This window comes from Heterodontus francisci, chromosome 19 (assembly GCF_036365525.1).
Source record: "Heterodontus francisci isolate sHetFra1 chromosome 19, sHetFra1.hap1, whole genome shotgun sequence".
NCBI classification, from domain to species: Eukaryota; Metazoa; Chordata; class Chondrichthyes; order Heterodontiformes; family Heterodontidae; genus Heterodontus; species Heterodontus francisci.
The window spans coordinates 18394800-18422384 of record NC_090389.1 but is presented as its reverse complement, the minus strand read 5'-3'; the positions used below and the strand labels follow the sequence as shown (position 1 = coordinate 18422384).

Below are 27585 nucleotides of genomic sequence, written 5' to 3'. Positions count from 1 at the left end.
CCTCCATATCTAAAGGATCATCCTCTGCTATTTCCACCACGTCCAGCGTGATGCCACTACCACACGCGTCTTCCCCTCCCCTCCCGTCAGCATGCCGAAGGGATCGTTCCCTCCGCGACATCCTGGTCCACTCGTCCATCACCCCTGACACCTTGTCCCCTTCCCACAGCACCTTCCCCTGCAATCGCAGGAAGTGTAATACCTGCCTTTTTACCTCCTCTCTCCTCACTATCCAGGGCCCCAAACACTCCTTTCAGGTAAAGCAGCAATTTCTTTCAATTTAGTATACCGTATGCGCTGCTCACAATGTGGTCTCCTCTATATTGGGGAGACCAAATGCAGATTGGGTGATCGCTTTGCGGAACACCTCCGCTCAGTCCCAAAACATGACCCTGAGCGTCCCGTCGCTTGCCATTTCAACACTCCCCCCTGCTCTCAGGCCCACATCTCTGTCCTGGGATTGCTGCAGTGTTCCAGTGAACATCAACGCAAGCTCGAGGAACAGCATCTCATTTACCGATTAGGCACACTACAGCCTGCTGGACTGAACACTGAGTTCAATAATTTCAGAAAATGACTGGCCCCCTTTTTTTATTTTAGTTTGTTTCATGATTCATTTTTTAACCATATGTCTACCCACTATTTTTTTTCATGTTTGTGTTTTGGCCAGGGCTGTTCATTATTCTGTCATTTAACACCCTTTCTGAACTAATGCTTTGTCATTCACCACACCCTTTGCCTTTGCTCCATGGCCTTGTCAGTTATTCTCTGTGACCCTCTGTCCTATCAACACCTTACCTTTTGTTATCTTTTGCCCCACCCCCACCATATTTGTTTAAAACCTATTACATTTCTAACCTTTGCCAGTTCTGATGAAAGGTCACTGACCTGAAACTTTAACTCTGCTTCTCTCCACAGATGCTGCCAAACCTGCTGAATATTTCCAGCACTTTCTGTTTTTATACTAGAGTCTGGCCTCTCCTCAGCCGCATAGTGCAACAAAAGGTTTGTTGTTTCAGGAATAATCCGTGGGATCCACTTCGGAAGGTGAGTTTTTAAAGTTCAGGCCTGTTTGTCTTAAAGGCCTGCTACCCGACCCGAACCCCGTGTCGTGTTGCATTCTGGGTCCGGCATTCGGGCTCGGGTTGGATCTGACATGCTCTATCACCACTTCAGGTAAGTGACTTTAATGTTAATTTACTTTTGGACTTTAAAGGTGGTTTTTCTACAATTATTTTAAGCTTGTGCAGGTAAGGAACAAAGTGAAATACGGAAGGTAGGTTAACTGATGGCCGGGTGCGGGAAAAAATGGAAGGACTCGGGCCGGGTTGGGCTCAGATGGGGTTCTGTCGGTCTCGGGTCAGGTCTCATTTGCAGACCCGACCAGGCCTTTAGTTTGTCTGGCATCCTTGAATTTCAGCCAGGGCGTGTTGGGGTAAGGGGGGTGGGGAAACGGGGGGAAGGCGGCGTGGCGGTGAAGGGGCGGGGGGAGAGGAAGGGGTACAATAGCGGCAAGAGAGTGCCTTTCCAAAAACGACTTGTTTACCGGTGAGAAATGCCCTAAGACGTCAGCATAGTCTTCAACCCAAAGTGAACTGCCAGGAGACAGCAACAGCCCAACCAATACTCAAACACCAGCAAACAGGCCTGCAACTTTACAAAATTCCTTCCATTGAGGATCCCACAGATCATTCCTGAAACAACAGATTTCTGCAACCTGAAATCTGTAACACCTCTTACCTTGTACTAGATAGGTAGATCAGTGTGTGTGAGATTGAATGCGTGTGTGAGTGGTGTTGCAACAATTTCAGAATTAGGCATATTGCTCAATAAATAATTAATCTTTTGTTTTAAGAAAACCTGTTACTGTCTGTTTATTTGACAAATAAAACACAAAGGGGACAAAACCCTAATAACAAAAACAGTTGCTGCAGTCAGGTGGGAGTTGAACAGTGAGAACCACTCACAACACTCACCACATGGCCATAACATCTGGCTCTGGTCTTTTGTGCATCTCCCCTGCCTTTGACCCACCATTGGCAGCTGTGACTTCAGCTACCTCATTCCCGTCATGCTCTCAAACGTCCTCCTTCAAACACTCAGTATCTCTCTCAAGAAACCCTTTAAAACTTACTTCTTCTACCACCAAGCTTTTGGTCACATCTTTCATTGCTATGGAGACTGACTCAGATGTTTGAATACCAATTCTGATTATATACTTTAATAGGCAGTGAAAAAGTACAATTTCCATTTTCAGTTTTGCTTTTTAATAATTAATATGATTAAGAGGCACAAGACTCACATACATTAACGATTCTCTCCCGTGGAAAAGTCACCTCAATTACAAACACACCGGGTTTTGCCAAGTCTGTTCTCACATCTCCAGTCTGTAGTGCAATTGGACTTTTGATTATACATGCAATACTGTCGTCTGCCATTTTAGCTGTGTGTGTAGAACAGGAGATTAGTGTTAGATGCAACCATATTTTTAGTGAAATAAGAGAAAATTGATATTGCACTTCAATAGTGCCTATAAATTTCAAACTACTTGAATTCTAAGTTCATAATAGAATTCTAAGCCACTAGCATTTTAGGAGACTATCCAATATTGCACCCATAAAGCATGCAAGTGATAGTGGAGTAGGAAAATAAATGCTACTTAAAAGCGTGCATCAATTATAACAAATTGGAATTTTGACAAGCAAGTTTGTATTTCAGTAGTCAATGTAAATTTGTTAGCATATTCAATTAATGCCCAATGCCACACACCAAAAATCTCTGCATCAACATGAAGTCAAAGAAAAATACATCTCTGCTGCAATGATGTTTCATTATATTTCTAATTAATTAGTTAACATGTATTTGCATAGCGCTTTTAATATAATAAAAAAATCCCAAGACTTTTACAGAGCAACATAAAACAAAGTATGACACCCAGCTACATAAGGAGATATTAAGTCAGATGCTTGGTCAAAGCGTTAGGTTTTAAGGAACATCTTAAAAGAGAAACGCGAAGTAGAGAGGCAGAGAGGTGTAGGGAGGGAATTCCAGAGCTTACGACACAGGCAGCTGAAGGCACAGCCCCCAGTAGTACAGCAATTGTAAGCTGAAGAGTCCAGAATTAGACGAGCACAGATATCTCAGAGGGTTGTACAGCTCGAGGAGATTACTGAGATAGGAGGGGCAAGGACATGGAGGGATTTGAAAACAAGCATGAGAATTTTAAAATCAAGACTTTGCTTGACCAGGAACCAATGCAAGTAAGTGCGCACAAGGGTGATAGGAGAAAGAAACTGGGTGTGAATTCTGACACAGGCAGCAGTGTTTTAGATGACCTCAAGTTTACGGAGGGTAGAATGCAGGAGACCAGACAGGATTGCATTGGAATAGTCAAGTCTAGAGGTAACAAAGACATGAATGAGCAGATGAGCTGAGACAGGGGCAAAGTCAGGTGATGTTATGGAGGTGGAAATAGGCAGTCTTAGAGATGGCACGAATATGGTCGAAAGCTCATCTCAGGGTCAAATGTGACATCAACGTTGCGAATAGACTGGTTTAGTCGCAGACTATTGCCAGGGAAAGGCATGGAGCTGATGGCTAAGGATGGAAGCTTGGAGCAGGGACTGAAAACAATGATTTCAGTCATCCCAACATTTAATTTTAGAGATACAGCACTGAAACAGGCCCTTCGGCCCACCGAGTCTGTGCTGACCATCAACCACCCATTTTACACTAATCCCATATTCCTACCACATCCCCACCTGTCCCTATATTTCCCTACCACCTACCTATACTAGTGGCAATTTATAATGGCCAATTTACCTACCAACCTGCAAGTCTTTTGGCTTGTGGGAGGAAACCGGAGCACCCGGAGAAAACCCACGCAGACACAGGGAGAACTTGCAAACTCCACACAGGCAGTACCTGGAATTGAACCCGGGTCACTGGAGCTGTGAGGCTGCGGTGCTAACCACTGCGCCACTGTGCCGCCCTCAATTACCTTAATTGAAGGTAATTTCTGCTTATCGGCTACAGGATGTCAGATAAGCAGTCTGATAATTTAGCAGCAGTGGAGGAGTCAAAAGAGGCAGTGGTGAGGTATACCTGTGTATTGTCAACGTACATGTGAAAACTAATGCTGTGATTTTGGATGATGTCGCTATGGGCTGACGTAGGTGAGAAATAAATTAGCTAAAATATTTGGCTCCTGTTCATGTTTTCAAAGCTATTGTTCCATTTAGATCACTCCATGGTAATTTTCAAGTTGCTGGATGTCAATGCACTTTAGGTAGGTCTTAGTTAGGATAGCAGTGGGACACTGCGCAATTTGTTCTCTGCATGCCTCAAATTCTGGACTCTTCAGAATTCCTGCTTTTAATTGCTCTGCCATTGTGGGCTGCACCTTCAGTTGCCTAGGCTCCAGGCTCTGGAATACCCTCCCTACACCTCTCCACCTCACTTTCCTCCTGTAAGACACTCCTTAAAACCTACCGCTTTTACCAAGCTTTTGGTCATCTGTTTGAATATCTCTTTTTGTGGCTCAGTATCATACTTTGTTTTATATGGATCCCGTGAAGTGCCTTGGGACATTTTATGATGTTAAAGGGGCTTTATAAATAAACTTATCATCTCAATACAACAGACTAAAAGAGCTCCAAGGAAATCAGGAGACTCAGCCCAAATAACCATGCAGCATCTTGTGCATGGGCATTGGGTACAGAGAGTATTATGTTGAAATGCCTCACATTTGAGGTACGACTACACTGCAATAAGAACCGAGATTATAGGTTCCATTCAGAATTGGGGACTTGAATCCAAAACCTATTAAAAGAAGCCAAGCTGACACCTACAGTTATTACATCAGAACAGTTTATAACGTGTATTTTTACAGAGTAAAATGAGAAAAGGGTTGGGACGCGGGGGGAGTTTGATTTGCTGGGATGTGGAATTGGTTGTAAATACGGGGCGCTTTAGTACCCAATGTAATCATGTCGTTTCATGCAATAACTTGGCAGGAATGTTATATTTAATCTGATATTAACATACTGAAGTTGTAACAATAAAATCTCGGGATAGTAATACAGAAAGCGTCTCTAAAATGTATCAACAAAATGGGTTAAAAATAACCAGTAAACTGAAAAGACTGGGCATAAAACTCTCACAATTCTACCAGTGTTTAGATTTAGAAAATCATACGGCATCGTAAAAGCATACCTTACCGTCGAATTACTAATTGGAATAAAAATTATGGTAACTATTTCCGATTATAACTGAAGAAAACGCAATTTCATGTATTATATAAGCCGATAACCTGAAAGCAGAATGCGACCATAGCGACAGGTCATGTGACGAGGAGGCGGGGCTACAGGGCGGTAGATCACGTGATAAACCCCGGCCGCGCTGCGCAGTGACGTGCTTTGATCTGGGAATGGGGTACGTGCCGTCGGAACGTAGGGGAAGGCGGTGAATGGCACGTGATGCTGCTCGCATGGACTCTGACTATATATAGGACGGCATCGACGCTTCGCGCTTGTATCGGGGAGGTGATGTGTAGTTGGTGGTGGGGGATGTAATTAGGTTGTTAGTTTCAACGTAGAGGAAAAAAGTTATCGTATGATTTTTGTGCCACAAATTTGAGTAATGCTAATGAAGGGATTGGTTTAATGAGACGCACTTAGTAAGACAAAATTGAGGCTTCAAACGGTTTTTTTTCCCGCGCGCGCAGTCTGTATTAAACGGACAAACCTTCCAGAGATTTCTCTTGGGGGGGGGCGGGAGCCGAACTTTCTGACAAATGGTGTGGAAAGTATCTCCTTTTAAATCTTCCACTCACGAAAGGTTATACCCTTTGAGATTAAGATTACACGGACATTCAGTTTTTAAATTAGATCAATGAGTAATGTTGTGCTGTTTAATCATAACATTTTACAAGATACATTTATATTTGTAAATGCTTCAGTAAACTTAATTATTCATCTTTGATGTAACTGGTTCCTCCAATCAGGTTATAAAAATCTGAGGAAAGATGGGTAAATGATAGCAGCACTTTAAAAAGTGCATCTGGTAATTATCAAGAAAAAGAAATGCTATTATGGAAATAGATTTTACTGAGCTGCAGTTCAATGGGTAATTGTTGCCTGATGCTTTGTGCAGTTCCACTGGTTTCAATCTGACTTCCAAAGTGAAGGTTTGGATGTTCTGAAGTTTGTCTTTCCATTACTGGATGTCACTTCAGCTAGGGATACTGGTTAGTCAGGCTGAGTTTTCTCTTCCCTTCTGAAACCAACTGATGCCTTTCTGCTTCTGGGTTCAGAACGCTTAAGTTCAACACCAGACAAGCAACTTGGAGAATGGGTCAAAGGCATCTGTTGGAGATCGGTTAAGCCTGTCTAGTTTGAATTCAAACTATCAACTGTATGGGCAATAGTGAATTATAGTGACAAATCATGTATTCAAGAAAATTGCTCATTCTTAATTACTGCATCTGGAAAACTTGCTAAATACCTTGGCAGTGGAGCTAATTTTCCTGAAAGCAGAAAGTGAATGTTTTTGTTTCTTCCAGTGCTGAGTAATGTTTAATTACATTTTTCAGCAAATCAAAGCTTATAAAGTTCTAGTGAGTTTAAGACCATAACACTTTCCAACACAAGGGAAGTTACTGGGAATAGGTCCAATCATGTTGGTGTTGGATGTCTGCTAGAGTATTCCAAAACAAATTTCTTGACTCCAGTGTTTATCTAACATCTGTTTTTACACCTTAATTTACTCAATTTAAGAAATGTAACAGTTAAACTGAAACATTTATAATTGCACAAGGATTGAAACAAAAATAAATTGCTCCCAAATGGAAAAAGGAAAAGATGGTTCTTGTCAAATCAAGTGGATTGAAGACTAGCAATTAAGTGGTGGATGGAGATAAGGGTTGATTTGTGAAGTACTGTTCAGTCATGGAATTCACATACCTGCTATAGAAGGGGAACATGAGTAAAGATGCCTATTTAAATAGGGAACAAATCTGATACAGGCACTGCAGGCCAATTAGTTCTGTAGAAATGTTGGGTAAAGGAATGGCAGCTATAGTAAAGGGGTCAGAAGCATATATGTTTACTAATAGTTACTTCAAAACCAATGTAGATTCAAAACTGAAGTATGTTGCTTGACAAATCTGGTCTTGAACTAGGAATTGATACAATTCACTTGTCAATTTTGTTCTACATGGGACTATTACATGAACTCATGGATTTTTAGTTCAGATTTTTGGAATACGTTGAGCACTAATAGAAACAAAAACTGCTCAAGGTATAATGTGAAGTACAGACTTGGGTAGAAGTGCTTGAATGCCTGTTAATTATACCCTGGATGTACAATTCACGGAATTGCAGGCTTTTTAAAATGAGGTTCCCAAAAATGGCCTCTGTAGTAGGGATGGAGAATGCAGTTAATGTTTGGAATGATTTAGATCAGTCTAGATTTGCAAATACTTTGTCAGTATTATTTTGACTATTCTGTTAAAGAATGAGTGCACAGCAGAGGGAGTAGAATTTGCACAAGGAAGCTTTGTCTCCACAATTAATTCTGATCCCCAAGTGAGGGGAAGCAACTTATTTTTTTTAAATTCAATTCCTAGCCAGAGCACCAGAGGAAATGCTGAGAGGTTGCTTCTGAGGCCATTAAAAAAAAAAAAATCTCAAGCATTTATCTTTGAGCACCTGAGGCATGTATACATTTGGGTTGCAAAGAAGCAGTAACAATGATCCCACAGTGTGGGAGTTGAGGAAGGATTGGGATGGTTGAACTTGTGTTCAGAGGGACAGTTGAGACCTTAAATACATAGATTACATCAACTGAAGCCAGAAAATTACTTCAAAGCACACTAGCAGGACAATAAAAATATAAATGTATAGTTAATTTCTCAGATGGTTTTAGAAAAGAACCCTGACTGAAATGATAGACATTTGGACTAATGTTGGATAAGAATGAAGAGATGTTCTAAACACACAAATTATGTAACCCCAATGTTTCAGTTATCTTGCATTGTGGTCAAATTAACCCTGCAGCTGAAGCAATTGATAACTTGAAAGCTTTTTCAATCTGATTCATGTAATTCAGTTGGTGCTCAAGTTCAACAAAATGTTCGGCTGTAAGTCAACTTTAAGCTCCAATGCCATGTGCTTGATTTACCTACTTGAAAAGTAACTAACTGACACAAATCCGTCCCTTCTGTGACAAACTAATGAAGGGGGAGATTGCTATAGATACTGCAGTGGAAAAATACTATGAGCCCCTCCAACAGTTTTTTGTGCCAGACTAGTCAAGTGATACACGGCAAAACTGGACAATCTGGTTTGTATCATTTGTCAGACAAAGTAATAGCATGGTGCTAGGATTGCCTGTTTTTACTTAAAAATTTTACAGAAGAGGAATTGAGAAGTAGCATGCAAGGTATCTACAGTGGGATACTTGTGCTGAGCAATTGCCTGGATGGTATACTCCTGGTTCCAGTGAGTGTTCTGAGTATAACAGACTCCTACTTGCTTATTTAAGTTCAATAAATTTAAAAGTTAACTTGTCTTTTAAAGTCTCAGCCTTTCTAAAGACTGGAATGTATGTATTGGATGGTTCTAGTCAGTCGTGAGCTGCAAAATAATTGGGATTTGTCAGATGTGAATGCTGGGACATACTGAAATTAAGAATACCACGACTGTTAAAGTAGATTTCATAAGTAATTTTCTGAAAAGTTGTTTTAAGTCTGAACAAGCAGAGCTCCTTTAGATATGTGTACAGGGAAGCTGAATACAGACACTTGGACAGGCATTAGCTGTTTATTTCTGATTATTGTAGTGTATACAGTTTCAGCCAGGTTATTTGATGGATTTTACCTGGTAATTTTTAACTCCTGCAAACAAATCTTACTAAACTGGTCATTATGGCACAGAAGGAGACCATTTGGCCCATTTGAGTCCATGCTGACTCCAGAGTAATCCAGTCAGTCCCTTCCCCCTGCTCTATTCCTGTAGTCCTGAAAAATTTATTCCCTTCCAAGTGCCCATCCAATTTCCTTGTGCAATCATTGCTTGTTTCTGCTTCCACTACCCTTGTGGACAGTGTCTTCTTGGTCATTACCAATTAGTATTTTAAGAAAAAACTTCATCTCCTTGCGTGTCTTGTCCAAAACTGTCGGTGTCCCCTAGTCCTTATACTCCTAGTCCTTATGCTATCAGTTAATAGCAGTTTTTTCTTTGTTTACCTTAACCTAAATCTTTTCATAATTTTGTACACTCTATCAAATCTCCCTTCAATCTCTTTTGCTCCAGGGACAACCACTGCAGCTTCTCCAACCTAACCTTGTAGCAAAAATCCCCCATCCCTACAAGCATTCTGGTAAATCTCTGCATCTTTACATGACCTTCACATCCTGAAGTGTGACCAGAACTGGACTCTAGTTGTGGCCTAACCAGAGCTTTATAAAGGTTCAGCATAACTTGGCTGCTTTTGTAAAGCCCAAGATCACATGCTTTGCTAACCACTCTCAGGTCTTTGAATCTGAAAGGAAATATTATGTACATGTACCTCCTGCTCCCTCTGTTACTGCACTCATTAGAATTGTGCAATTAAATATATATAGCCTCTCCCTATCCCTTGTGCCAAAATGTATCACTTCACTCTTTGCTCTGTATTAAACTCCATGTGCCACTTGTCTGCCTGTTCTGCCAGCCTATAGGTCCTGTTGCAGTCAATGGGTATCATCTTTACTGTTTGCTACACCTCGGAGTTGGGTATCATCGAAATTTTACTCTATTCGAATTTGCAAGTTGTTTGTATATGTCAAAGCAGTGCTCCCAGCACTGTTAGATGAATTAATTACCCATTCCTTATTTGTCTTGTCAATTGTCAGTGGTTACTTGCATCTGATTCAGCTGTGCAATTGTGGGAAAACAGTATGTTGTATACCTAGTGAGGCAAATATCTGGATCTTGGACATCATGGGAAAGAAGTGTTGGAAGGTGGGAATGTACCACAGCTTGTAAAGGTTGGATGGTTGCTCACCTTTTGGACCCATTGATCATCAAAGTAGTTGCTATCAATTAAGCTGTGACAATTAAGTCTGAGTTGATGAAATCTCTCTGTCAGAACTTGGATCAGATATCCCTCAATAGCAACTTCATTGTCAAAGGAGGCAAACTTCTGTCATTGGGGTGATCATCAAGAAGCTGAAGTTTACTCAAGTATGCAGGAAGCTTGCATTTCACCATGGGACATTTTGGACATCTTTTCATCTAGTGGTAACTTATGCTTCAATTTCAAAGCCATTTTTTCATCTAGCCTAAAATTGATTTAGAAACGGGAGTAGCCCATTTAGCCCCTTGAGCCTGTTCTGCTATTCAATGATCATGGCTTGCCAAATGCTTTTCTCCTATATAGCTTGATACCTTTGACAAAATTCTTATCAATCTCCTGATTTAAAATTAACACTTGATCTAGCATCAATTGCTGTTGGTGGAAGAAAGTTCCAAACTTCTACCACCCTTTTGTTTGCAGAAGTGTTAATTTCACTTCTGAAAGGTCTGGCTGTAATTTTTGGACTGCCCAGTCATACACCCCAACTATTGGCAATAGTTTCTCAATCTTTCCTATCTGTTCCCCTTAATAACTTAAACTTCAATCAAATTCTAGGGAATACAAGCCTAGTTTTTGTCATCTCTTCTAATTTGTCACCTTGAAATCCAAGTATCATTGTGGTAAATCTACGATGCATTCAAGACCAAGATGCGTCCAGAACTGTTCCATTTTCCAGGTGTGGTCTGACCAGGGTTTTGTACGAAAGCATCATTAAATATCCCCTCTTGTATTCCGATTCTCTGAAGACCAGAATTCTATTCCCTTCATTTAGGAAGTACCCTTTTTAGGTTAAGTGGATGGTCTCATTTGCTTATATTGAAATCCTCTTACTATAGTTTTGCCCTTTCAATTAAGCTTATAACCTCTTGTAATTTTACGCTTCCATCTACGCTGCTTACAATTCTGTCTATCTTTGTGTCATTGGCAAGTTTGTATATGTGACCCTCTCGTTAATGCTGTGAATAGTTGCAGCCCAACTCTGATCTTTGAGATACCACTAGCCATATCCTTCCAATCATTGTCCATTTACCCCATCTGTTTCCTGCTGCTCATCCAGTTCCCTAACCAGGTCAGTAATTTGCTTTCAGTTCCATGATCTTCAACTTTAGCCAACAGCCTCTTTGTAAGGGACTGTATCAAATGCTTTCAGGAAGTTCCTATAAATAACGTCCATAGACGTTACTCTGTCCAGTATTTTGGTCACCTCTTCAGAAAATGCATTTAGATCTATCAGGCATGACCTACCCTTTACAAAATCAGCGTTAGCTAAAAATTTCCAGTCTCAGAATGCAAGCAGTAGGATCTGGAGTAGGCCATTTGGTCCTTTTTTGAGTCTATTCTGCTTTCAACAAGATCATGGCTTATCTACCTCAACTCCATTTTTTTGCACGATTCATGCATCCCTTAATTCCCTTAGTATCAAATACTCCCATCAATCTCTGTCTTGAATATTCTCAACTATTTGAACATCCACAGTTCAATGGGATTGAGAATTCTGAAGAGTGAAGACATTTCTCCATCAGTCTGAAATGGCCAACCCCTTCTGAGACTCAGACCCTCTATTCTAGATTCCCCAACCAGGGGGAAATATTTTCTCAGCATCTACCCTATCAAGCCCCTGAAGAATTTTACATATTTCATTTAGGTCACCTCATTCTCCTAAACTCCAGCAAATATAGGTCTGGCATAGTCTCTCCTCATTGGACAATCCCCAGATTCCAAAAATCAGTCTAGTGAACATTTGTGCTCCTCCAGGGCAAGTATCTCCTTACTAATGTAAGGAGATCAAAACTGGAAATAATTGTGGTGTGGCCCCACCAATGTCTTGTATAAGTTGTCACCCTATCCTTAGACTGTAACAGTTTGCTGACAACTATATAATTCCCTGGTTTTCCCTCGGTTAACTTTCTTAAGACAGCAGACTTGAAACATATGCCTTGCATTTCAAGTCCTATACAGGGGGAATTAATTGCAATTAGTTCCTTGTGATTAAGTGCCAGTGACATTGTTCCTGGAAAAACTTAAAGATCCTATGAGACTTGCTACATAGGGGGCTGTCGGTAGTCCTGAATATGCAAGTGTTGATGTAAAATATTTGGGACTGTCATGAAGTGTCTTCTACGGTGGTTTGGCCTGCTACTGGACCTGATTCCGACGGGGCCTTACAACGTGATGGTTTGGGTTGGATCGCTCTTTCGGGGTCGGGGACACAGTACTCCACAGACAGAGTCTGCGCAGTGAGAAAGTGAGGGTCTCCTATGATGTCATCACGCTCATGCTGCAGCAGTGTAGCTTCCTTCCATTCCATCCATCCAAAAGTGATAAGTACAGTGAGTACACTATATGGTTGGGTAGGGCATGGGGAAAAAATAGAAGGGCTTGGGTCTGATGTGGTTCTGTTGGGTTTTTTTTTCAGACCCGTGCAAGCCTTTTAGGACGAACAGGTTTTACACTGTTGAAATTGGGTACTTCAAACCTGCTGTAATTGCAATAAAAACTGTAAAGGATGTGGTGAGTCAGCACTAACGAACTAGGAGCAGAAGTCGTCAATTCAGCCCTTTGAGCCTGCTCCGCCATTTCAAAACGATCATGGCTGATCTCATCTCTGCCTCAACTCCAATTTTCTGCCCGTTCTCCATAACCCTTCAACCCATTACTAATTAAAAATCTGTCTCTCCTCAAATTTACTCAATGTCCCAGCATCCACTGCACTCTAGGGTAGTGAATTCCACAGACTCACCGAACCTTTGAGAGAAGTAATTTCTTCTCCTCATCTCTGCGTTTTAAATCTGCTACCCCCTATCCTAAAACTGACTTCTTGTTCTAGATTTCTCTACATCTACTTTGTCAATTCCCTTAATCATATAATATACCTCAATTAGATCTCCTCTCATTCTTCTAAACTCGAGAGTAAAGGCCTAAACTGCTCAATCTCTCTTCCAAAGACAAACCCCTCATCTCTGGAATCAATCTAGTGAACTGCCTCCAATGCAACTACATTTACCCCACAGGTAAGGGGACCAAAACTGTACGCAATACTCCAGGTGCAGTCTCACTATTGCCTTGTACAGTTGCAGCAATACTTCCCTAGTTTTATACTCTATTCCTTTAGCAATAAATGCCAAAATTCCATTTGCCTTCCTTATTACTTGTATGCTAGTTTTCTGCGATTGCACGAGGACACCCAGATCCCTCTGTACTGAAGCACTCTGAAGTTTCTCTCTATTTAGATAATTTGCCTTTTCTATTCTTCTGACCAAAATGAATAACTCACACTTATCCATGTTAAACTCCATCTGTCAAATTTTGGTCCATTCATGTAACATCCATATCCATTTGTAAATTTCTTATTTCTTTATTGCAACTTACTATCCCACCAATTTTAGTGTCATCTGCAAATTTGACTATAGTACCTTCTATCCCTGCATCCAAGTCATTTATATAGATTGTAAATAGTTGGGGCCCGAGGACCGAACCCTGTGGCATCCCACTAGTTACATCTTGCCAACCAGAAAAAGACACATTTAACCCGACTGTCTGTTTTCTGTTGGTTAGCCAATCCTCTATCCAAGCTAATAAATTGCCCCTAACCCCATTTGATCTTGCCTTTTGTGTGGCACCTTATCAAATGCCTTCTGGAAGTCCAGATATACTACATCTACAGGATCCCCATTATCCACTTTGTTACATCTTTGAAGAACTCTAGCAAATTAGTCACACGATTTACCCTTCATAAAACCATGCTGACTCTGATGGATTGCGTTTTGACTTTCTAAATGTCCTGTTATTACTTCCTTAATAATGGATTCTAACAATTTCCCAATGACAGACTAACTGGTCTATAGTTTCCTACTTTCTGCCTCCCTCCCTTTTTGAATAAGGGCATTACATTTAGCTTTTTTCCAATCCACTGGAAGCTTTCCAGGGAATTTTGGATTATAATTAATGGATCCACTATCTCCGCTGCCACTTCCTTTTAAGACCCTAGGATGTCGGCCATCAGGTCCTGGGGACTTTGTCTGCCTTCAATCTCAATAGTTTGCTCAGTTCTTTTCCCTAGTGGTGATTGTTCTAAGTTCCTCCCTTTTTCTATAATCTCTACATTACCTGTTACTATTGGGATGGTACTAGTGTCCTCCACTGTGAAAACTGAGGCAAAATACTGATTTAGTGTCTCTGCCATTTCTGTGTTGCCTTCTATTAACTCCCCAGTCTCCTCTTCCAAGGAACCAACATTCACTTTAGCTACTCTCTTCCCTTTTATATACGTATAGAAGCTTTTGCTATCCATTTTTTTTATATTTTGCACTAGTTTTCTTTCATAATTTACCTTTTCCTCTTATTTTTTTTTAGTAACCCTTTGATATTTAAAAATTTCCCAATCTTCCAGCCTGCCACTGGCCTTTGCAATATGGTATGCCTTGGTTTTTGTCTTTGTTATCCCTAACTTCCTTGCTGAGCCATGGATGTTTTTCTCCCTCTTAGAATCTTTCTTCCCCTCGAATATATTTTGGTTGGGAGGAATTGAATATCTCCTTAAACATCTGCCACTGCTCATCAACTGTCCTACCTTTTAGTCTTCCTGCCCAGTTCACTAGTGCCAAATATGTCTTCATGCCTGTTAGCGGGAATGAATCTAGAAGAATCACTCGACACTCAGGTCTGCTCCAATGTCAAACAGTTTATTTAGTTACGCCAGCGGGGAGCAGGTCACTGGGCTGTCCAGATGCCTTTCCACTGAACAAAGGAAAATCTTCCATGCTTATACATTTTCAAATTTTTTACTCAGCCCATCCCGGCCGGACATGGTCCAATCACAACGATTATCGATTATATACATTGATTATTAGAGCCAATAGAAGCGGTTACTAAGCATAGAGGGGCTGCATGACCGGCCCATACACAGATAGGGGATTACTCATGATGTTTTCACCTCGTTACAGGCTAGCACCTTTGTCAGCATTCCACAAGGGCGTCTGCTTTTCATTTTAATTAGCCTTTTGTTTGAGATTGGATTACTCAGCTCCTGTGGAATGTGGTCAAGTTAACTGAGCCCCCATGGTGCTTTGCAACCTCCTCACTGTTCACTAATAATGTTACTAGTTACTCAAATAATATTTAAACATTGATATTTATGGCAGGTGCCTCTGCGCTTGGGAATACCCTGCAACAATGCCTATGTAATTACCTTTGTTTAACTCCAGAATGCTAGTGTGGGACTCCAGTTTCCCGCCCTCAAGCTCTTCCCTAGAGGATCCTGAACTGAGATCATTCATTAACCGCACCTCATTACACAATACCAAATCTAGAATAGCCTGCTCCCTGGTTGGTTCCACAACATATTGCTCCAAAAAACAATCTAACACATTTAAATTAACTTTCCCTCGCAGCTATCCTTGCCAATTTGATTAATCCAGTCTATGTGCATCTTAAAGTCACCCATGAACATTGCTGTACCTAATACAACCCCTCAGTATTTCCTGGTTTACACTGTGCCCCACTGTGGAACTACTGTTTGGGGACCTATAGATTACTCCCACTTGGGACTTCTTTCCCTTGCTATTTCTTATTTCTACCCAGACCGATTTCTACATCTTGATCTCCAGTGCCTATATCATTTCTCACTACAGCACTGATCTCCTCCTCTTTCACTAACAAAGCTACACCACCTCCTGTCTATCCTTCTGAAATACTGAGTACCCCTGGATATTCAATTCCTAAATATGGTTTCCCTGCAACCACGTCTCCGTAATCACCGCTAAATCATACCCATTCGTCTTTGTGCTGTTAACTCATTTAATTTTATTTTGAATTCTTTGTGCATTCAGATACAAAGCCGTTTAAGTTTATTCTGTTATCAAATTTCCCTACTCTTGTATGATTCCTTGGTTCAATATGATGTTCACACGTTCTGTCCCTTGTTACCAAAAAATCAGCCTCATCACTAACCTGCACTCCTACCTTCCCCTTTAACTTTGACTTACTAATTTTCTATGCAACTGATCCCTTTCGCCCCCCCCCCCCCCCCCCCCCACTATTTAGTTTAAAGCCCTATCTACAGCCCTAGTTATGTGATTTGCCAGGACTCTGGTTCCAGCATGATTCAGGTGGAGCCCATCCCATCGGAACAGCTCCCTCCTTGCCCAGTACTGGTGCTAATGTCCCATGAATTTGATCCCATTTCTCACACCAATCTGTGAGTCACGCATTTACCTCTTTAATCTTATTGACCCTGTGCCAATTAGGCAGAATGTTAAAACACATATGCGATATGCAGTTGAAGTATAGATTAAGAGCATTTAGCTGTCAGATATTTTTCAACAGAATTTTTCAACAACTTTTATATAGCACCTTTTAACTTAATTCTGGATCTTGAGGTCTCTACCAACAGGTGTAATGCCAAGGTACTTTTAACATGTCAACTAAGTCAGAAGGCTGTGGGTTCAAGTTCCACTCCAGGACTTGAACACAAAAATTTAAAGCTGATAAGCTCCAGTGCACTGCTGAGGGAGTGCTGACTGTCTGAGTTGGTATCTAGGCAACAGCAGCTTTGAAGATTGGATCAAATAAGCTATTTACAAGTGAACCCCTGTTCCTGGATTACTTATCCAAATGTGCAGTGTTCTTGCCTTGACTAGAAGGCTGTGGATTCAAGTCCCATTCCAGAGACTTGAACAAAAATCTAGCCTAAAACTCCTGTACAGACTGAAGGAGTGCTACAGTTCCAGAAGTGCTTTCATTCCGATGAGACATTGAACAGAGGTCCCATCAGATCCTATGGCACTTTCAAAGAGAAGAGCTATCTTCAGTGTCCTGGCTAATTATCCTTCAATCAACATTACAAAACCAGATTATCTGTTCATTCTGTTAGTGGGAGCTTGCTGTATGAAAATTGGGTGCCACGTTTCCTACATTACAACAGTGCCTACACTTCAAAATTACTTCAGGCTGTAAGGTGCTTTGGGATATCCTGTGGGCATGAGGTGCTTATATAACTGCAAATCTTTCAATTCTTCTAAAGTTGTTTCTCCTGGTTTGTGTAGAAAATGAACTGAAAACAAGCATTTCACTGTCAAGCTTTTAAGTTCAATGTTGCCCTTTGAAATAGACTTGCAAGGAAATCTTAATGACATTGAATTTAAATTTGCACAGTGGTATACATCCAAAAATAACTTGGCTATTGTAATAAGTACAGGTGAATTCTGGAAATTGATTTGAGCTATGAAACAGTCCTTACAAGTAACTTAATATCAAGTCTACCATTGGAGGCAATTTACTACAAAGTTGTGATAAGTTTAATAGTTGGACCACCTATTGAAGTGCCAAACTCCAATTTATATTGTGAACCAGCTCTGTTACCCTAGCACTTGTTGCATTCAACATAAGTTACTATATGGAAATAGGTGTCAAATGTTTTTTATTGCCACTGCTGATCCCTGACACCTGGTGGTTCTTAGCTTGAACTATTGCAGCAATATGGAGCAGATGACTGGGCTGTGGCTGTCTTGAGTACCAAGTTCCGATTTCTGTCAAAAGTTTAGACTTGCTCGTCATGATGGAGAATACATGTTCATGCCTGTTCGTCTCAAACCTGGGATGAATTCTTGATGTAACATAGAGGGCACTATAACTAAACAAAATGACTCCAGTGGCATCCTACAGACCAGAGACTTGTATCCACATGCCTGGTTCTTGATGGTCATATCTGCACAATCAAGTATATCCCATCTCACTCATGTCGAAAATAACTAAAATCCCTGTTTCTTTGCCAAGAAAGAGGGTGAATTCCTGAACTACACAAGGTGACCAATATTTACCTTTCTGGACTATGTTCGGTTGAAGTAGAACCTGTTGTCTTTCTACTGCAAGGACAAATACCACCGACTTAGTGACATAAGCTGCGTGTATCCGTGCTGACAGGTCCTCAGCAGCACTGGCTGAGCCATTTGTGGGGTCAGTAAGTACGCTAGGCACACATTCCTGTTCAGGTGCAACTCAGCTGGTGTCTGCTGGAGGTTGAATACCCAGAGGCCTGACCTGAGGGCTTGGCATTGCACTCAGCTTAGTAGAGAGAATAAGATCATTGAAACTCTTACAGCACGGGACCCAATTTCTCTTGACCACACTGTCTGCTCACTTTACGCCACCTCGATCCATGTCTGCTTGGTCTGGAGGGTAATCTTCTGCCACTTGGCAAAGAGGACCTCCCTGTCTCTGTCTCAAGGAGGACTTCCAGGTCAGCGTTTGCAGAGAGGGGCAGCCCTGTCCTGGGTTCCAGGCCTCTGCCTTTCCTGCTCCACGTGTTTTCCAGCAAGTTAATCTGTAAAATGGCAGCGTTGCATTTAAATCGAGCCCATGCTCCGTTCCATCTATGTCCCCACTCCCGCGACTGCCTAACCCTCCCTCCAGCCAATTAACAGTCTGGGCCTTTGGGAATTGGCACTGGACCATGTCTGTGGTGGTGGCGGTAGGAGGAGGAGGAGATTGGGATCTGGAAATAGCTGTGACATTCACTTAACTGCTCCTGGAAGGAAAATCAGGCCCTTAGCCTAAGAGGTAGCTGGGAACTTCAAAAGGTTACTTAGCATGTAGAATAGAAAACATTCTGCAAGATTAAGTGTGTGCTTATCAAGCTACAATGTGAATAAGGCAGTGTTACTGGCCTGTGAAAGTTTGCCTGAAGGTGACCTCTGGTTGTCAGTTTGAAAGACAAAAGGATTATTGAGGCTGAGATCACATCTGTGCGGGTAAAGACTGAAATAATTTGGACTTTGGACCAGTCTGGAAATGATGGGAAACTACTAGGGACGGGGGGGTGGGAAAACACAATGGTCAGGTGGTAAAGGGAGTCAACCAATGAAAAGGAGGCGGATTCAGGTCTGCTACATGTAGAAGGATAAGTAAGGCGATGTATGCTTTGTAAATCAGTGCAGTGAGAACCTGTATTCTTAAATATGCTGTACTCTCCATTATATTTCTCTAACTTGCCTTTGAATGAAGAAATAAAGGTATTGAGCCTCACAGCATCAAGTAAATTTTTGGCAGTACTCGAGTAAAAAAAAAAATTCATGCTACCAATGGCCAGCAAGCAGAATAATGCTCCCCCTGCCCCGAAACAACATGTTAAAACAAAAAGTAATCGGTCCATGAGAGTGATACACAGAACAAAAGTGGAATCTGCTTGTGGCTGGGTTAATTATGCTCACTAAGCCTGAATACCTTCAGTTGCCCAAGGAGTTTGAGGAATGAACCTATCAGTTGCACTAACCTGCTCATATGGTTCCCATGTGATTGAAAGGGCATGCAGCTCCATTGGGGCATCAGTACAAGATGTGGCAGAGGTGGGCTGTCCTGGTGGTTGAATTCCTCTCGGATGCTGAATCAAATCCAGAATTCCGTAGAGAATGTGAATCTGGAGTTTTGAGTGAATTTTGATAGTCTTCCATCATTCTTGTAAGAGATGTGCATAAATGAGGGACTTGCCATCAGTGGCACTGAATTTGTCTCTTGCGCTGTATCAGAGGAATCAATATGGTGTTCGTCAGCAATCAGACCAAATAGTGATTGGACTGTTGAGAAGTTACAAGACTGCTGCAGTCAGGAGGCTGACAAATTCAACAAACTGGATTGAATGGGAACTGCAAAGACAATGGTAAAACTCAGGTGTTGGGTTCCTTGCTTATGGGAAAAAAACAACCTGTGTCAAAGCACAGCTTCAGCTCCTAGTATAGGGTTCTTGCTACCATACGGGGTTCTTCATTTTAAAAAATCAATGTAGTAGCATACTCTATGATCAAAAGGGTCCAGTGGCTCAATTAGGTGGGCATTGGACACCAGCAGCCAATTTGTGTGTGATTTATTTTTTTATTCACTCGTGGGATGTGGGCATTGTTGCCTAGGCAAGCATTTGTTGCCCATTTCTAACAGTGAAGGAACAGCGATTATAGTTCCAAGTCAGGATGGTGTGTGGCTTGGAGGGGAACTTTCAGCCAGTGGTGTTCCCAACCATTTGCTGTACTTGACCTTCTAGGTGGTAGAGGTCGCAGGTTTGGAAGGTGCTGTTTAAGGATGAGCATTTGTCAGTCAGTAAAGGTTGAAACCATTAAGATTCTGGAAGTGTAGGTGACAGGAACATTGTTGCCATGGACATCTAGGCACAAGACCAGCAGCCAGACTGTGATGAGCTGACCTCTGGGTGGAATGGCTGAGTAGGATGATGTGCATTGTTCAGTTGAATGGTTGGTTGAAGTATGTTGTTCTGTCCAGCGTCCCTTTTTAAATGATCCTTTTTGCGTTCAGTAGATCAAACTGAGGGTTAAGTTAGCAAACTGCAAAATGCAGAATCAGTGATTGGTACCTTCACTCCCAATAGAGTGATCAGTGTGCTGTCTTCAATGGGCAGCAAAAGTCCTTGCATGATCTGCATCTTGTGTTGGTCCAGACTCTGACCAATATGGGATTTATTAATTACTTAACAAATGCAAATCCCCAGAGCCAAGCGATAGCTGCATTTGCTGAGTTGAAGGTGATTCGTCTGTCACTTAGTCTGTCGAGGGTCACTCCTCTGTAATGTGCAGCATTGTTTTTGTCTCCCCCTGCAAATGTGTAAGGGGTTTGTACTGATGCCTCAGTGATGGAGGTTGGCTGTGCAGGGGCCCTGGCTTGTCTTGAGCCTGTTCGGGAAGGATCACTCTTGCTGTGGTAGTTCAAAGCCTGTCATTGGACAGATGAGGTTTGTCACAAGGAACCTGTTAGTGACATCCTGTGTTTCCCATTCCTTGATCCAAAGGATGTCTGTTGGTAGATCTTGCTCAGGAAGGTTGCTCCATATGGGGCGCTAAGATTGAAGGTAGGCAGCAGGTGGATTGAACATGTCATTATGCAGCGGTAAGTGAGGTGCAACATGGATGGTTTCAACCAGCTTGTGGGTTTTCGTCAGTTGGCAGATGTCTGGGGGAAGTGATGTTTGTGAGGACACTAAGGGGAGGGGTGTTGAGTGGAGGGTTCCAGTTATGATGTGCATTGTTGCATTCAATTGAGTATCCACAGTGTGTGTGTGTGTGTGTGTGTTAGTTACAGTACTCTGCTGCTGAGTATGATAGGGCACGTGCTGAGGTCTGGAGTGTTGTGGCTCCAGCACCCCAGGTATATCCAGGAGGTTTGGGTAATGGGCTGTTTCTCATTGTTCGAGGATGGAAGATGGACAGTTACAAAAGTGGCTGCAACAGCTGTGCAACATTTGGAAAGCTTGTAACCACTCATATCCCTCAGTCTTCGTGGCCAACAGCGAATCATTTACATACTGTAAAAGGCATTCTGGATGGGGGAATCTAATCCCTCCTGCCATTTGTTTGTGAAATATACTGGCAGTACTGTGAAAGCTAAGATTTAGGTTACTACCTAATTGTTCAAATCTAGCTATTGTAAACTAACAACCAACTTACCATAAACTGACACTTGGCTTTATTAGAACCTTTCTTTGTAGTATGGTAAAGTAGGAAAACTTAGGAATAGGGTACAGTATAGACATGATGCCAAGGTGGAGGGATTCTGGGAGACGGTCAAGTTTTAAAAAGCTTGGTTGCAGCAAAAAAAAAAACGAGCGCAGACAGTGAAAACAGCTTCTTAAAATGTAGATTTGCTTCAACTAAGAGACCACTGAATGTAAAAGCATGAAGATAAAGTAGTCAACTAAGCAGTATTACCAATGTAAATCCAAAAGGTTAGCAACAGCCAAAAAATGATTCCTGGATGGTTAATTGGAAAGCAGCCAGGATAAAAGATGTCTTGTCTGTCTCTGTGACTGAGAAATTTTCGAATGAGCCATTTGAAAACCAAAAGCCGGAAGAGCTGTGCGCTCCAACTGTCCAGTTACTAAAATGGGTAGTATATATAATCTGTTAGACTGTTCATCACTACCTGAGTTTGTAATTATAGTTGAGTTGAAAAGGTAAGTAACCTTGTCTTTACCTTTAGCTTGGTAAAGCCAATTTACAACAAAGCTTTGCTGCCAAGTCTGTTCATCTCTTAGAGGGCATAAACCCCTATCTTATCCAACAGCCCTGTGGCAAACTAGTATACTGTTGATGCTAAAAAGTGAAGGCAAATTTTAAATGTCCCCTTGTTGGAAGCTCCAGAATTTAACATCTAGGGTGCAGAAGCAGTTGTTTCAGATGGAATTTGATGGATAAGGATTGGGTGTCTCCCAATTAAGCAGGCTGGGGTAACAGTTGAGTTCGTGACAGTCAATTGCCAAATACCGACTTTTTTTTTCCTTTTTGGCCTTCTTGTCTCGAGATAATGGGCAAGTGGCTATAAAGGCCAATTCTAGAGTGACAGATTCTTCCATAGGCGCTGCAGATAAAGTTGGTTGTTGGGGCTGTTATACAGTTGGCTCTCTCCTTACACTGTGCTGTCTTTTTTTTTCCTGCCAACTGCTGAGTCTCTTCGACTCGCCTCTCTTCAGCCCCACCTTTTTAGAACATAGAACATTACAGCGCAGTACAGGCCCTTCGGCCCTCGATGTTGCGCCGACCTGTGAAACCATCTGACCTAAACTATTCCATTTTCATCCATATGTCTATCCAATGACAACTTAAATGCCCTTAAAGTTGGCGAGTCTACTACTGCTGCAGGCAGGGCGTTCGACGCCCCTACTAATATTTGAGTAAAGAAACTACCTCTGACATCTGTCCTATATCTATCACCCCTCAACTTAAAGCTATGTCCCCTCGTGTTTGCCATCACCATCCGAGGAAAAAGGCTCTCACTATCCACCCTGTCCAACCCTCTGATTATCTTGTATGTCTCTATTAAGTCACCTCTCCTCCTCCTTCTTCTCTCCAACGAAAACAACCTCAAGTCCCTCAGCCTTTCCTCGTAAGACCTTCCCTCCATACCAGGCAACATCCTAGTAAATCTCCTCTGCACCCTTTCCAAAGCTTCCACATCCTTCCTATAATGCGGTGACCAGAACTGCACGCAATACTCCAGGTGCGGCCGCACCAGAGTTATGTACAGCTGCAGCATGACCTCGTGGCTCCGAAAGTCTATTTCCCCCTACCAATAAAAGCTAACACACCATATGCCTTCTTAAAAGCCCTATTAACCTGGGTGCGAACTTTCAGGGATTTATGTACCTGGACACCAAGATCTCTCTGCTCATCTACACTACCAAGAATCTTCCCATTAGCCCAGTACTCTGCATTCCTGTTACTCCTTCCAAAGTGAATCACCTCACACTTTTCCGCATTAAACTCCATTTGCCATCTCTCAGCCCAGCTCTGCAGCCTATCTATGTCCTTCTGTAACCTACAACATCCTTCGGCACTATCCGCAACTCCACCGACCTTCGTGTCATCCGCAAATTTACTAACCCACCCTTCTACACCCTCATCCAGGTCATTTTATAAAAATGACAAACAGCAGTGGCCCCAAAACAGATCCTTGCGGTACACCACTAGTAACTAAACTCCAGGATGAACATTTGCCATCAACCACCACCCTCTGTCTTCTTTCAGCTATCCAATTTCTGATCCAAAGCACTAAATAACCTTCAATCCCATATTTCCGTATTTTCTGAAATAGCCTACCGTGGGGAACCTTATCAAACGCCTTACTGAAATCCACATACACCACATCCACGGCTTTACCCTCATCCACCTGTTTGATCACCTTCTCAAAAAACTCAAGGTTTGTGAGGCACAACCCACCCTTCACAAAACCGTGCTGACTATCGCTAATGAACTTATTCTTTTCAAGATGATTATAAATCCTGTCTCTTATAACCTTTTCCAACATTTTACCCACAACCGAAGTAAGGCTCACAGGTCTATAATTACCAGGGCTGTCTCTACTCCCCTTCTTGAACAAGGGGACAACATTTGCTATCCTCCAGTCTTCCGGCACTATTCCTGTCGACAATGACGACATAAAGATCAAGGACAAAGGCTCTGCAATCTCCTCCCTGGCTTCCCAGAGAATCCTAGGATAAATCCCATCTGCCCAGGGGACTTATCTATTTTCACACTTTCCAAAATTGCTAACACCTCCTCCATGTGAACCTCAATCCCATCTAGCCTAGTAGTCTGTATCTCAGTATTCTCCTCGACAACATTTTCTTTCTCTACTGTAAATACTGATTAAAAATATTCATTTAACGCTTCCCCTATCTCCTCTGATTCCACACACAACTTCCCACTACTATCCTTGATTGGCCCTAATCTAACTCTCGTCATTCTTTTATTCCTGATATACCTATAGAAAGCCTTAGGGCTTTCCTTGATCCTATCCGCCAATGACTTCTCGTGTCCTCTCCTCGCTCTTCTAAGCTCTCCCTTTAGATCCTTCCTGGCTAGCTTGTAACTCTCAAGCGCCCTAACTGAGCCTTCACGTCTCATCCTAACATAAGCCGCCGCCTTCCGCTTGACAAGCGCTTCAACTTCTTTAGTAAACCACGGCTCCCGCGCTTGACAACTTCCTCCCTGCCTGACAGGTACATACTTATCAAGGACACGCAGTAGCTGCTCCTTGAATAAGCTCCACATTTCGATTGTGCCCATCCCCTGCAGTTTCCTTCCCCATCCTATGCATCCTAAATCTTGCCTAATCGCATCATAATTTCCTTTCCCCCAGCTATAATTCTTGCCCTGTGGTATATACCTGTCCCTGCCCATCGCTAAGGTAAACCTAACTGAATTGTGATCACTATCACCAAAGTGCTCACCAACTTCTAAATCTAACACCTGGCCGGGTTCATTACCCAGTACCAAATCCAATGTGGCATCGCCCCTGGTTGGCCTGTCTACATACTGTCAGAAAACCCTCCTGCACACACTGGACAAAAACTGACCCATCTAAAGTACTCTAACTATAGTATTTCCAGTCAATATTTGGAAAGTTAAAGTCCCCCATAACAACTACCCTGTTACTCTCGCTCCTGTCTAGAATCATCTTCGCTATCCTTTCCTCTACATCTCTGGAACTATTCGGAGATCTATAGAAAACTCCCAACAGGGTGACCTCTCCTCTCCTGTTTCTAACCTCGGCCCATACTACCTCAGTAGATGAGTCCTCAAACGTCCTTTCTGCCGCTGTAATACTCTCCTTGATTAACAATGCCACACCCCCCCCCCTCCTCTTTTACCATCTTCTCTGTTCTTACTGGAACATCTAAATCCCGGAACCTGCAACATCCATTCCTGTCCCTGCTTTACCCATGTCTCTGAAATGGCTACAACATCGAGATCCCAGGTACCAACCCATGCTGCAAGCTCACCCACCTTAATCCGGATGCTCCTGGCGTTGAAGTAGACACACTTCAAACCAAGTTCTTGCTTGCCAGTGCCCTCTTGCGTCCTTGTAACCTTTATCCATGACCTCACTACTCTCAACATCCTGTACACTGGAACTACAATTTAGGTTCCCATCCCCCTGCTGAATTAGTTTAAACACCCCCCCCCCAGGATATTGGTACCCCTCTGGTTCAGGTGAAGACCATCCTGTTTGTAGAGGTCCCACCTACCCCAGAAAGAGCCCCAATTATCCAGGAAACCAAAACCCTCCCTCCCTACACCATCCCTGCAGCCACGTGTTCAACTCCTCTCTCCCTATTCCTCGCTTCGCTAGCACGTGGCACGGGCAACAACCCAGAGATAACAACTCTCTTTGTTCTCTCTCTAAGCTTCCACCCTAGCTCCCTGAATTTGCCTTAAATCCCCATCTCTCTTCATACCTATGTCGTTGGTGCCAATGTGGACCACGACTTGGGGCTGCTCCCCCTCCCCCTTAAGGATCCCAAAAACACTATCCGAGACATCACGAACCTTGGCACCTGGGAGGCAACACACCAAACGTGAGTCTCTCTCGTTCCCACAGAACCTCCTATCTGTTCCCCTAACTATGGAGTCCCCAATGACTAATGCTCTGCTCCTCTTCCCCCTTCCCTTCTGAGCAACAGGGACAGACTCTGCGCCAGAGACCCGTACCCCATTGCTTACCCCTAGGTAGTCTCCCCCAACAGTATCCAAAACGGTATACCTGTTGAGGGAAACGGCCACAGGGGATCCCTGCACTGCCTGCTGGTTCCCTCTCCTTCCCCTGACGGTAACCCATCTACCTACTTCTTTTACCTGAGGTGTGACTACCTCCCTATAACTCCTCTCAATAACCCCCTCCGCCTCCCGAATGATCCGAAGTTCATCCAGCTCCAGTTCTCTAACGCAGTTCTCGAGGAGCTGGAGTTGGGTGCACTTCCCGCAGATGCAGTCAGCAGGGACACTCTTGGCGACCCTTACCTCCCACTTCCTGCAGGAGGAACATTCAACTGCCTTAACCTCCATTCCCACTATTCTAAATTCCCAACAAATCTACTGAAAAAAAAGTCAAAACTTGTTAGCTTAGCAATCCGACGGACAGAACTTTTTAAATAAAAAGCTTACCTTATCAACACACCAGAGTCCTTTTTTTTGGTTAGAGGAGGAGGGTGGGTGGGAGACACTACACGTGTAGTGTCTCGGGTACAGCCACCGCCCAAATATATAGTTTTTACTTAACCAGCAGTCCCCTGGTCCTCCGAAAACAAAAGGGAATTAACTTTAACTTACACTGAAACTGACCTCCCAGCTGCAAGTTCGCTCCGCACCTTCGCTTCTGTCAAAGCTGCTGCAACCAAAAGAAAGTGATTTTAAACCACCCATGTGGGCATGTGTGATCTAACTTGAAAAATGCTACTTCTCCATTCAAACTTGACGATGCCTTCATTTATGTTCAGGACTGTCGCTGCACTCAAGATGGGTTAAAGGTATTTTGTAATTGTCGAACAGTACCATTTTTTGGGACCAAAGCAGTGCCTGAACTCGACTGTGACTGCATCTTTGGAGATGATCCAACTCCTGTTGCACTTACTGTTCATTCTTAAGTTCCTATGTAATGAATGGGTATCTTTTTTCAGTCATCATTGCCTTGACATGAGAGCTTACTTAACTTCCCATCGAACAACTTTTGAGTGTTTGCCCAACATGTGCTCACTATTAAAATTTTTTTTAAATGTTGGAAATATACAGATCTGGCGGCATCTGTGGAGAGAAACAGTTAAACTTTCAGAAAGGTTAGAAATCTAATAGGCTTTGAGCAAGTTTTGGGGGGGGTGTGGTGAAGAGAAGAACAAACAGGAAGGTCTGTGATAGGGCAGAGGGCAAGAGAGATTAAATGACAGGTGTAATGGAGCAAAAGGCAAATGGAGTCCTAATACCTGTAGTAAGAGAGAAAGCATTTGTCTAGTGTTAATGGCAGAATAATGAACAGCTCTGTTCAAAAGCCAAAAACATGAAAAACAAGTTTACAAAGTAAAAATCAACAGGGCAGTTAAAGTTTGAAGTTGTTGAACTCTAGTTCAGAGGCTATAAAGTGCCTAACTGGAAGATGAGGTGCTGTTCCTTAAGCTTGAGTTGAGCTTCATTGGAACAC

The 27585-nt window shown here is 42.5% G+C and overlaps 1 protein-coding gene across 4 annotated transcripts in view; it reads right to left on the bottom strand.

Moving 5' to 3' along the window:
- The window catches only part of nicn1 (nicolin 1), a 59391-nt gene extending 32646 nt beyond the window's left edge, over positions 1-26745 (bottom strand). Inside the window, exons 1-2 of one of the 4 annotated variants that reach the window (XM_068051416.1) lie at positions 26724-26745; positions 2307-2443 (exon numbers count right to left, since the gene is read on the bottom strand). In XM_068051416.1, coding sequence (XP_067907517.1) covers positions 2307-2438 — 132 coding nt within the window. In that variant the 5' untranslated portion in view covers positions 2439-2443; positions 26724-26745. Of the gene's footprint in view, positions 1-2306; positions 2444-5214; positions 5386-26723 lie in introns of those variants that run through there. The other 3 variants (XM_068051413.1, XM_068051415.1, XM_068051414.1) reach the window with 3 other exon arrangements.
- Positions 26746-27585: the final 840 nt, after the last annotated feature.